Genomic DNA, 12734 nt, shown 5'->3' on the forward strand with positions numbered 1-12734 from the left:
GAAAGCACCTCAAACGATTTATATTTATTATTTAAGTTAGGACTAGAGTTAAAGTTTTCGTTGTATATTAGTGCGACACCCCCTCCCCTTTTGAGGTGACGGGCAATATGCGCATTCGTATAGTTAGGAGGGGATGCCTCATTTATCGCAAAAAAGTCGTCTGGTTTAAGCCAGGTTTCGCTAAGACCGATGACGTTAAGGTTGTTGTCTCTAATGACCTCATTGACTAATAACGTTTTGGGAGACAAAGATCTGATGTTTAGAAAGCCCATATTATAGGTAGTGGGCTGTTTTAAGGAGTTGTTGATAAAATTATCCGTAGTAGCAATATTAATAATGTTGTGTTTATTATGCGCAGTGTACTTAAAATAATTACGACCATATCTAGGAATTGATATGACGGGAATTTTCAGATTGTCTACTTGGCGCTGCGATAAACTGAACGCATCATAATTTGCCACCTCAGTAGAACGCATGTCTAACTCTGACGTAGTCATAGACACAGTAGAAAAAACATTTTGTGAGTTGTGTATTATTCTACGAAAATTGCTATGTGTACAGGGATCATCCAGCCTGGCGCTGGCTAGTTCTAACTTAACTGACTCCATACCCAGGCTAGCAGGCTCTGTAATTGCCTGTGACCGGGCTTGCTCTAGTGCAGTTAGTCAAATGTGGCTCAATGCGAAGTCTATGTTCCGAGACAAGAGGATAGCGCCTTCCTGGTTAGGGTGAAGGCCGTCTCTCCTCAGCAAGCCAGGTTTGCCCCAGAAAGAGGGCCAATTATCAATAAACGTAAATCCCTGTTGTCTGCAGAAGCTATCCAGCCACTTGTTAAGAGAGACTAATCTGCTATATCTCTCATCATTGCCTCTCCCAGGCAGGGGGCCAGAGACAATTACTCGATGCCTTGACATCTTTCTGGCGAGATTACAAGCCCTGGCTATGTTTCTCTTTGTAATCTCTGATTGTCTCATCCTAACGTCATTGGAGCCAACGTGTATTACTATATTCGCATAACTAGTGGTGCGGTTAGCCTGCCGTACGTGTTTACTAGACCTGTTGCGAGTTAGCTCCCTAAGATTAGCTTCAATGTCAGGTGCTCTGCCCCCGGGAATACACTTAATTGTGGCTGGTTTGCTAAGCTTTATGTTTCGGGTGATAGAGTCCCCTATGACTAAAGTGTGGTGCCCGGTAGACTGGGGTGTATGACTAGCCAAAGGGCTAAATCTATTATGCGTCTCAACCGGTACACCGTAGCTTGTAGGCCACTTAGGGCTACTACAAGCTGGGCTAGTTAGCTCGCTACAGCTAACGCTAGCAGATGTGTCCGCAACATCTAAAGTTACGAAATTACACTGCTCTAACTGGCGGACACGGCTCTCTAGCAAAGCCAACCTATCCATGAGTAAAGTGCACGAAGCGCAGGAAGCCATACTCACAGAAACTTTCCGTCGCCGAGTGGGGTGCCAGCTGTCTTCGGGAAGTGGTGGTCACGGTGGCGGGGGAGAAGCTTCTCTTCAGACCGGCGCTGCCTTTCTCCGCTAGCCTCGTTAGCTTAGCAGCTAGCTAGCTGAGGGCGGAGTGGTGAGACAGAGATCGGGTGATTTGCAAGTTAAATTGAACTATTAAATATGTTCGAGAAGTTGTAAATAAAGCTGCAAAACAGTTAAAATCACACAGATAGAACGATACTTAGCTTTTTTGCAACAAGAGCAGTCAGCGAGCAGTCATTCACGTTGACCCGGAACCGGAAGACATCATGGAGCTGGAGGGGGCGTGGCCTCCAGCTCCACCTGAATTTCGGGAGATTTTCGGGAGAAAATTTGTCCTGGGAGGTTTTCGGGAGAGGCGCTGAATTTCGTGAGTCTCCCGAAAAATCCGGGAGGGTTGGCAAGTATGGTGGGTGCTATCCGACTGGGAACTGAATTAGAAATGAAATGAGTCAAAGTCAATTTGGATTTACTTTTCTTGTTCATTGCTCTAATATGTGAAGTAGTTAAAACGTAAACATGATAACAGGTAGCCTGTAGGCCAGGGGTCCGCAACCCGCGGCTCTGGAGCCGCATGTGGCTCTTTAGCGCCGCCCTAGTGGCTCTCTGGAGCTTTTTCAAAAAATAAATGAATAATTGAAATGATGAGGGGGAAAAAACATATTTTTTGTTTTAATTTGGTTTCTGTAGGAGGACAAACATGACACAAACCTCCCCAATTGCTATAAAGCCCACTGTTTATATTAAACATGCTTCACTGATTCGAGTATTTGGCGAGCGCCGTTTTGTCCTACTAATTTTGGCGGTCCTTGAACTCACCCTAGTTTGTTTACATCTATAACTTTCTCCAACTTTCTCAGACGTGATTTATGCCACTTCTTTTTCTGTCTCATTTTGTCCACCAAACTTATAACATTGTGCATGAATGCACAAAGGTGAGTTTTGTTGATGTTATTGACATTTGTGGAGTGCTAATCAGACATATTTGGTCACTGCATGACTGCAAGATAATCGATGCTAACACGCTATTTAGGCTAGCTGTATGTATATATTGCATTACTATGCCTCATTTATAGCTATATTTGAGCTCATTTAGTTTCCTTTAAGTCCTCATAATTCAATTTATATCTCATGACACACTAACTGTATGTATGGCTTTTAATTTTTTGCGGCTCCAAACAGATTTGTTTTTGTATTTTTGATCTAATATGGCTCTTTCAACATTTTGGGTTGCCGACCCCTGCTGTAGGCTATCCATCCATCCATCCATCCATCCATCCATCCATCCATCCATCCATCCATCCATCCATCCATCCATCTATCCATCCATCCATCCATCCACCCATCCATCCATCCATCCATCCATCCATCCATCCATCCATCCATCCACCCATCCATCTTTCCATCCATCCATCCTTCCATCCATCCATCCATCCATCCATCTTCTTCCGCTTACCCGAGGTCGGGTTGCGGGGGCAGCAGCCTAATCAGGAATGCCCAGACTTCCCTCTCCCCAGCCACTTCATCCAGCTCTTCCCGGGGGATCCCGAGGCCCACCGGGAGACATAGTCTTCCCAACGTGAAAAAAAAAAAAAAAAAAAAAATATATATATATATATATATATATATATATATATTATATATATATCATTATCTCTATTTTTATATTTTGAGAGATGGTGGTATCTTTTTTCATTTTTTTTATTTTTATGTTTCCATCCATCCATTATTCTGCCGCTTGTCCCTTTCGTGGTCGCGGGGGGTGCTGGAGCCTATCTCAGCTGCATTCGGGCGGAAGGAGGGTACACCCTTGACAAGTCGGTACCTCATTATGTATATTATTTTCGTGTAGATGATGTACAGGGACGGAGCCATTTAGAGTTTGATGCCACACTGGCCCCTACTGGAGTTTCCTCGAAATTACATTGTAAAATGCCTTTTTTCCCACCTGGCTACACATTGATATTGTTTTGATCCACATTTGACCCGATAAATGCTATCAGTTACTGTTTCCTTGATCACAAACAGTTTATAAACCGAAGTATAAAACCTTTTGAACAGCTTTTTGTTAGGAACAGCTCCTTAAAATCCAACTCCCTGTAAGAGCCATAAATCTGCATAAATCCCATGTCTCATTTGTTGTGGTGAACGGCTCTTTGAAGCTGGGGTATTTTGTGTTTCGGAACTTCAATCTTCTAATTCTAGCAAAAAGTGTTAACTGTATTCTGTTTATCCCTTTATTCTTGGGTGATTTAAATACGAATGATACATTTATTGTGTAATGTGTTTTATGTAGAGTGAAATAATGGGTTGGAAGAGATTATTATAATGGGGAATATTTGGAGAATTTTTGGAATTTGTGTACGTCAGTGTTTTTTAACCACAGTGAGATATATTGTGGTGTACCGTGGGAGATTATCTAATTTGGGTTAAAAATATTTTTTTGCAAACCAGTAATTATCATCTCCAAATGATGTGTTATTGTTGAGTGTCGGTGCTGTCTCGAGCTCGGCAGAGTAACTGTGTAATACTCTTCCATATCACTAGGTGGCAGCCGGTACATAATTGCTTTGTAGATGTCGGAAACAGCAGGAGACAGTGTGCAGCTAAATAGGTATCCAATGCTTAAACCAAAAATAAACAAAAGGTGAGTGCCCCTTACAAAAGGTATTGAAGTTAAAGGCCTACTGAAATTAGATTTTTTTATTCAAACGGGGATAGCAGGTCCATTCTTTGTGTCATACTTGATAATTTTGCGATATTGCCATATTTTTGCTGAAAGGATTTAGTAGAGAACATCGACGATAAAGTTCGCAACTTTTGGTCGCCAATAAAAAAGCCTTGCCTGTACCGGAAGTAGCAGACCATATGCTCGTGATGTCACGGGTTGTGGAGCTCCTCACATCTGAACATTGTTTACAATCATGGCCACCAGCAGTGAGAACGATTCGGACCGAGAAAGCGACGATTTCCTCATTAATTTGAGCGAGGATGAAAGATTCGTGGATGAGGAAAGTGAGAGTGAAGGACTAGAAAAAAGAAAAAAAAAGACTAGAGGGCAGTGGGAGTGATTCAGATGTCATTCGACACATTTACTAGGATAATTCTGGAAAATCCCTTATCTGCTTATTGTGTTACTAGTGTTTTAGTGAGATTATATGGTCGTACCTGTACAACCTAAAGGTCGGCCCCACACCTTTCTTCAGCACCAATCGACGGGTGGTGGCGATGCCCATCTCTGCCCTTCACAAGGGACCCTCTTCGAAACACGATCTTTCGAAAGGATCGCTGCATAATACACTGTACTTTGTGTGTGGTCCAATCCAACCGTATTCGCTTGACATATCTGTTCCATAGTAAAGCTTGACTCATCTTTCGGGAATGTAAACAATGAAACACCGGCTGTGTTTGTGTTGCTAAAGCCGGCCGCAGTACACCGCTTCCCACCTACAGCTTTCTTCTTTGATGTCTCCATTGTTCATTGAACAAATTGCAAAAGATTCAGCAACAGAGATGTCCAGAATACCGTGGAATTTCGCGATGAAAACAGACGACTTAATAGCTGGGAACGATGCTGGGACAAAATGTCCTCTACAATCCGTGATGTCACACGCACGTGTCATCATACCGAGATATTTCAGCAGGATATTTCGGCGCGAAATTCAAAATTGCAATTTAGTAAACTAACCCGGCCGTTTTGGCATGTGTTGCAATGTTAAGATGTCATCATTGATATATAAACTATCAGACTGCGTGGTCGGTAGTAGTGGGTTTCAGTAAGCCTTTAAGGGAAGGCTATGCAGAACGATACTAAAACTCAACTGGCTACAAAGTAAACAAAAACAGAATACTGGACGACAGGAAAGACTTACTGTGGAGCAAAGACCGTGTCCACAATCTACATCCGAACATGACATGACAATCAACAATGTTCAAACATTGAAGGATAAAAACAACTGAAATATTGTTGATTCCTAAAACAAAGAAAATATCTCTCAAAGGAAGACGAAACTGCTACAGGAAAATACCAAAAAAAGAGAAAAAGCCACCAAAATAGGAGCGCAAGACAAGAACTAAGACACTACACAGGAAAACAGAAAAAAACTCAAAATAAGTCAGGGCGTGATGTGACAGGGGGTGACAGTACACCTACTTTGAGACAAGAGCTATAGTGATGTATGCTTGGTTATGCTTTGAATTCACATCCAACAATTGCGACATTTTTTTTACCATCAACTGAGTGTCGTTTTTTAATGACTTCTGCTGGTTGTTTCAATGAAAAAAAAAAGTGCCTTGGCTCAAAAAAGGTTGAAAATACCGGTGTACGTTAAGGCAAAAATACTGTAGCTGCAAGTATGTTGCTGGTGCAACACGGTAAGTGGCGCTATGTACTTTTCGAGCATGGTTGCAACCCGTTGTTAGAAGAAGAGGAAGAAAGCGGAAGTTAACCACGCTGCAAAAAGTAAAAGCTAAAAGGCGACAGCTACTTCGTGGAATCGAGTAAAAAAACATTCAAAATGTTGAAAGAATTGGTGAAAGAGCGACTAATGGTGGCCGCCGATGAGATTTTTGCACTGTTTGAACGAACAATAGCGTCGTACGAGGAGGAACTTTCTCGAACAAGAGAGGAGGCGAGACAACAACTGGGGGCTGAAAGTGAGTTGAAGAAGCTTCACGTTGAGGGTATGTTTACATGTGCAATACTGGACTTCTTCTTCCAATTAATGCCACGCAGAAACATAGCCAAATGAAAAATCTGCTATAACATCCATGCTGCAAGATCAAAAAGTAATGCAAAAGAAAAATCTGCAAATGCCTCCTACATGCCAAAAAAAAGACAATAAAACATGAGTTAGACGGACTAACACGTTTAAATCAGAATTTTTTTTATTAGCCAAGTGTTTTTAACATAATTAATTATACTTTGTGCTGTGCTCTCCTGGTAAAAACATGGATGGATCTATCAACTTCAAGAAAGCTTCAGGAAAGCATTTGGGAGCGCTCATGTCAGCCACGGCTAGCTTAGTCGGTAGAGCATGAGACTCTTAATCTTAGGGTCGTGGGTTCGAGCCCCACGTTAGCGCTTGTGTTTTACCATGAATTCATTAATGTGGACCCTGATTTATATTAAACACGTTGACAAACGTATTTGGGTGTCATCATTTAGTACTGATTGTACGGAATATGGGACAGCACGGTGAAACAGGGTTTAGTGCATTTGCCTTACAATACGAAGTCCGGAATGGTCTGAGGTTCAATCCCGTATAAAACAGAATTAGTTTTATTCCCCAAGTGTATTTCACACGCAATTAATTATACTTTTTGCTGTGCTCTCTTGGTAAGAAACAAAGATGGATCTATCAACTGCGAGAAAGCAGTTGACAGGGTGCGTGTTGGGCCCGGCTAGCTCAGTCGGTAGAGCATGAGACTCTTAATCTCGAGCCCCAAATCGGGCGCTGGCGCTTGTTTATTACCATGAGCTGATTAACGTGGACCCTGACTTAAACACGTTGAAAAACTGATTCGGGGTTTACCATTTAGTGGTCAATTGTAGGGAATATTGGTTTATTACGGAATATGAGGCACCATGGGATGTGGCGACTTGTCCAGGTTGTACCCCGCCTTCTGCCCGATTGTAGCTGAGATAGGCACCAGCGACCACAAAGGGAATAAACGGTAGAAGATGGATGGATGGGGCAGCACAGTGGAAGAGGGGTTAGTGCATGTGCCTCACAATACGAAGTTCTAAGTAGTCCCAGGTTCAATCCCGGGCTCGGGATCTTTCGGTGTAGAGTTTGCATGTTCTCCCCGTGACTGCGTGGGTTTCCTCCAGGTGCTCAGACTTCCTCCTACCTCCAAAGACATGCACCTGGGGATAGGCCCCTCCCACCTCCAAAGACATGCACCTGGGGATAGGTTGATTGGCAACACTAAATGGTCCCTAGTGTGTGAATGTGAGTGTGAATGTTGTCTATCTGTGTTGGACCTGCAATGAGGTGGTGACTTGTCCAGGGCGTAACACGCCTTCCGCCCGAATGCAGCTGAGATAGGCTCCAGCACCCCTCGCGACCCCAAAAGGGACAATCGGTAGAAAATAGATGGATAGATGGATGTACGGAATATGTACTGTACTGTGAAATCTACTAATAAAATGGATGGATGGATGAATGGATGGAAAATACGTCAAAGGAGCACAGAGTTTAGTTGCCACTTCAAATGTGTTATTTGTACATACAGTTAGAAAGGTAAAGAACAGTGAAAACAAAAAAAGAGCAATGAACGATACATACTGTGCACGTACGATTGCATGGGGCCGTGCCAGCAACTTGAAGGTTCCCGGTTCGATCCCCGCTTCCACCATCAGAGTCCATACTTTACCCATCTTCTCCCAGTGCCACCCATATTGGTTTATATGTAACTTGGATATTGGGTTTCACTATGTAAAAGCGCTTTGAGTCACTAGAGAAAAGCGCTATATAATTTTATTTATTTATTTATTTCAAGATGGCGTCGCTGTAGTGACTGCTGTTGGCAGGAGCTCTGTGCTCTTGCGTCATCCTTTTTTGTGTTTCCCTCCTGTGTTATACATATATATATATATATATATATATATATATATATATATATATATATATATATATATATATATATATATATGGATTGTAGCTGAGATAGGCGCCAGCGCCCCCCGCGACCCCGAAAGGGAATAAGCGGTCGAAAATGGATGGATGGATGGATATATATATGTATATATATATATATATGTGTATGTATGTATTTGTGTGTATGTATATATATATAAATGTATATATGTGTATATAGATATGTATTATATATATATATATATATATATGTATATATAACAAACATGACGAAAAAAAAAATTTAAATAAAAAAAGCCTTTTGCCCAGAAATGCGTTACTCATTGAAAAACAACCCAAAAATGATTTTCAAAACCCAGAAATCGAGTTAAAATAATAACATTTTATCCCAAAAAAACAAATTGCTCTCCGTAAGACTAACTCAAAAAATGTAACCAAACACTCGCAACTCGTAAATTAGGTTATCAAAATAACCCCACATTTTTTTTGTGTGTAGCCAAACCGCTAACATTTTGTCGGACCCAAAGTATGTTTGTGTCGCTTGTGTCTTGCAGATGTCCAACAATTGATTACTTGTCAAGAAGAACATCCCACTCAGTCACAGGGGATAAGCTTCACTCGGGAGCAGGAGGATCTAAGTCCATCTGACGTTAAAAAGGAAGAGAAGGAATTCTGGATCACTCAGGAGGGAAAGTGTCTTCGCGGGCCAGAGGAGGCTGATCCCACCAAGTTGCAACTGATTGGTGCCTCTGCGAAGATCGAAGACCAACCACCAGAGTTCTCAAAGCTTCCAAGCAGCAGCTCTTCACAACACTTGACAACACAACCTGATGGAGACCACTTTGTAGGATCACAAGCCGACAAACTCTTAGCTCCACTATCTGATATTGACAACACAATGTCACACCGTCCTGAGGATGAAGACTGTGATGACACCCAAAAACCTTTGAGCATCGACGTTGTGCGGACTGAGCCTGACAACAAACACTCTCAACTCTCTAAAAAGAAGCTCAGTAAAAATCCGTTTACCTGCTCAGTTTGTGCTAAAAGTTATACACATGAGTGTCATTTTACACAACACATGCAGACACACAATGAGCCCTTTAAATGCTCAATTTGTGATAAAGTATTCACAAAAAGGAAAACAATGCTTCAACATGCGAGAGCGCATACGGAAGAAAAACCTTTTAGCTGCTCGATATGCGGTAAAAGATTCTCCTGGAAGTCAAGTATCACAACACACACAAAGTTGCACTTGCCTGAAAAACCTTTTAGATGTTCATTTTGTGGAAAACGATTTTCTCAAAAGGCACACATGGAGTCACACGGACGGACACACACAGGTGAAAAACCCTTTAAATGCCAATTTTGCGATAAAAGATTCTCACACCAGTCATCTATGGCATACCATGTGAGACTGCACACGCGTGAAAAACCTTTCAGTTGCTCAGTTTGCGATAAAAGATTTACTCAGGAGTCTCAAATGGCGTCGCACATGAAAACGCACACAGGAGAAAAACCCTTTGCATGCTTGATATGTGGTAAAAGTTATTCTCAAAGGAAAGCTTACATAGCACACCTGGGGAAACACACTACAGAGTAATTTGTGTTTAATCAAAATTCAATATGCATTTCAAATCAGGCCTACAATAAATACGTAATGTATAAAAATACTTACTAACCTTAACGTAACCACACAACTTTCATTCCATACCGTTCTTGATGAATGTGAAGGTGATGTATAATGTAAAGCAGGGTCACGAACCTTTTTGAAACCAAGAGCTACTTCTTGGGTACTGATTAATGCGAAGGGCTACCAGTTTGATACACACTTGAAAAAATTGCCAGAAATAGCCAATTTGCTCAATTTACTTTTAACTCTATGTTATTAATAATTAATGATATTTATCTTTGTGGAAACACTGATTATCTTAATGATTTCTCAAAATAAATATATATAGAAACAGATAAATTAAAAAAAAAAAAAACGGTATTTCTGTCTGTCATTCCGTCGTACATTTTTATATCCTTCTAAGGAAGGTTTTTTTGTAGAGAATAAATGATGGAAAAAACACTTAATTGAACGGTTTAAAAGAGGAGAAAACACGTAAAAAATGAAAATTAAATTTTAAAACATAGTTTCTCTTCAATTTAAATTTTTTTAAATTCAAAATTCAACCGAAAAAAAAGAAGAGAAAAACTAGCTAATTCCAATCTTTTTCAAAAAATTAAAAAAATGATTTATGGAACATCATTAGTAATTTTTCCTGATTAAGATTACTTTTGGAATTTTGATGACATGTTTTAAATGGGTTAAAATCCAATCTGCACTTTGCTAGTTTATATAAAAAATTGGACCAAGCTATATTTCTAACAAAGACAAATCATTATATCTTCTAGATTTTACAAAACAAACATTTTGAAAGGAATTCAAAATACTTTGAAATAAGATTTAAATTTGATTCTGCAGATTTTCTAGATTTGCCAGAATATATATTTTTTAATTTTAATCATAATTTTGAAGAAATATTTCACAAATATTCGTCGTCGAAAAAAAAGAAGCAAAAATGAAGAATTCAATTAAAATGTATTTATTATTCTTTACAATAAAAAAAAGGTACTTGAACATTGATTTAAATTGTCAGGAAAGAAGAGGAAGGAATTTAAATTTTGATCTGAAGATGACGCCATGCCGTCTTCCCGGAAGCGCCGTTCCAGACGGAGCGCGCCTGGGAAAGCTTCTGCAAACAGGAAGAGTCCGTCCTCAAGCTCCTCCCACTCAGGGCGGAAATGGACCGTGTGCTGCCCGGACTCCCCATGAGAACATCACGCCACCATCAACAGACTACATCACAGACCAGGAAGATTTTTTTTTCAGGACTTTCACAATTGATCACCCACCTCCATCAGATGACTCAAACCCCATAACCATGATTAATTACTACGAAAAAATGATATTGCACAATAGATCACATCCGTCACAACCATCCAAAATTCATGCCACGCCCCCCAGGACTCAAGCCCCCCCCCCCCCAAGCCACAATAATTTTTTTCAGATAATCAAACAAAGACAATAAAAAAAAGACAATATGGACAATTTAAAGGGGAAGACTCTGCCCTTCTCCTCACCTCCCTCCGCCCACTCCAAATGACTTTTCCAGGTCATAGTGAGAGTGTCTGGGAGCCTCCAGCCCGTCCGCCACCTCCAGTTTTTCAGCCTGTCAAGCCACAGCGGCCTACACGACCTCCCCCACCAGCCTTTCGGCCTGCTAAGCTGCAGCTTCAAGCGAGGCCACCTCCACCAGCATCAAGTCCAAGATCAAGTCAAAGTCCACGTCAACCTCTACGTCCACGTCAACCTCCACGTCCACGTCAACCTCCACGTCCACGTCAACCTCCAAGTCCACGTCAACCTCCAGGTCCACGTCAACCTCCAAGTCCACGTCAACCTCCACGTCCACGTCAACCTCCACGTCCACGTCAACCTCCAGGTCCACGTCAACCTCCAGGTCCACGTCAACCTCCAGGTCCACGTCAACCTACAGGTCCACGTCAACCTCCAGGTCCACGTCAACCTCCAGGTCCAAGTCAAGCGCCCCCAGTGGCAGCTCCACGTCTCCAAGCGCCGCCAGTCGCAGCTCCACGTCGCCAAGCGCCGCCAGTCGCAGCTCCACGTCGCCAAGCGCCGCCAGTCGCAGCTCCACGACGCCAAGCGCCGCCAGTCGCAGCTCCACGACGCCAAGCGCCGCCAGTCGCAGCTCCACGACGCCAAGCGCCGCCAGTCGCAGCTCCACGATGCCAAGCGCCGCCAGTCGCAGCTCAACGACGCCAAGCGCCGCCAGTCGCAGCCCCACGACGCCAAGCCCAAGTCCACGCCAAGTCCAAGTCCACGCCGAGCGCCAAGTCCAAGTCCACGCCGAGCGCCAAGTCCAAGTCCACGCCGAGCGCCAAGTCCAAGTCCACGCCGAGCGCCAAGTCCAAGTCCACGCCGAGCGCCAAGTCCGAGTCCACGCCGAGCGCCAAGCCCGAGTCCACGCCGAGCGCCAAGCCCAAGTCCACGCCGAGCTTCATTGCCTACCACGATGACGACGCGTCCGCCTCCTTGTAAGCCACGGATGTGGTTACTGCGTGGTCATCCGCCACGCCAAGGGGGTTGGCCACGGATATGGCCGTTCCCGGGTCGCCCACCTCGGTCTTCTACGCGTCGCCGCCACCTGACTCAGCCCCGATGGATACGGAGACACGTGGTTTGGCGTTCCACCGCCATGTCCCCCTCCCGCCCTCCCATGACTTTTGATCATAGTTTATTTTTTTGGGACATCTGGAATATGTCCTTAATGGGGGTGCACTGTCATGCCTGTTAAGCAAGGTTTATGTTTTGTCATGTTTTGTTTTGTTTTTGTACTCTTGTTTCACGTTTTGCATTTCCTGGTTTTGTTTTTTTCCATGCCAACCCATTGATTTTCACCTTGTCATCCTAGTCACGCCCCGTCCCTCAGCTCTCACACCTTGTTTTCTGTTCATCGTTCTGGGAACTGTGCTTGCCTGCTTACCGTCATGCCTTCACGAACACACGCTACCCTTGCTGCACCTCTTCATGCCCTCGTCCATAGTTCCATGTGAAGTAAGTTGTTGTATATAG

At 42.9% G+C, this 12734-nt stretch overlaps 1 protein-coding gene across 2 annotated transcripts; it reads left to right on the forward strand.

Moving 5' to 3' along the window:
- The first annotated feature begins 5925 nt into the window (after window positions 1-5925).
- On the forward strand, window positions 5926-11392 carry LOC133554674 (zinc finger protein OZF-like). Of its 2 annotated transcripts, none has more exons than XM_061903691.1 (2): window positions 5926-6173; window positions 8647-11392. In XM_061903691.1, the coding sequence occupies exons 1-2, from the start codon at window positions 6008-6010 to the stop codon at window positions 9693-9695; spliced, it is 1215 nt and encodes a 404-aa protein (XP_061759675.1). In that variant the 5' UTR covers window positions 5926-6007; the 3' UTR covers window positions 9696-11392. The 2 variants fall into 2 exon arrangements, with proteins under 2 accessions (XP_061759675.1, XP_061759680.1); XM_061903696.1 differs by having other exon boundaries at window positions 5926-6146.
- The last annotated feature ends 1342 nt before the right edge of the window (window positions 11393-12734 follow it).

This window comes from Nerophis ophidion, linkage group LG01 (genome assembly GCF_033978795.1).
Source record: "Nerophis ophidion isolate RoL-2023_Sa linkage group LG01, RoL_Noph_v1.0, whole genome shotgun sequence".
Lineage (NCBI taxonomy): Eukaryota > Metazoa > Chordata > Actinopteri > Syngnathiformes > Syngnathidae > Nerophis > Nerophis ophidion.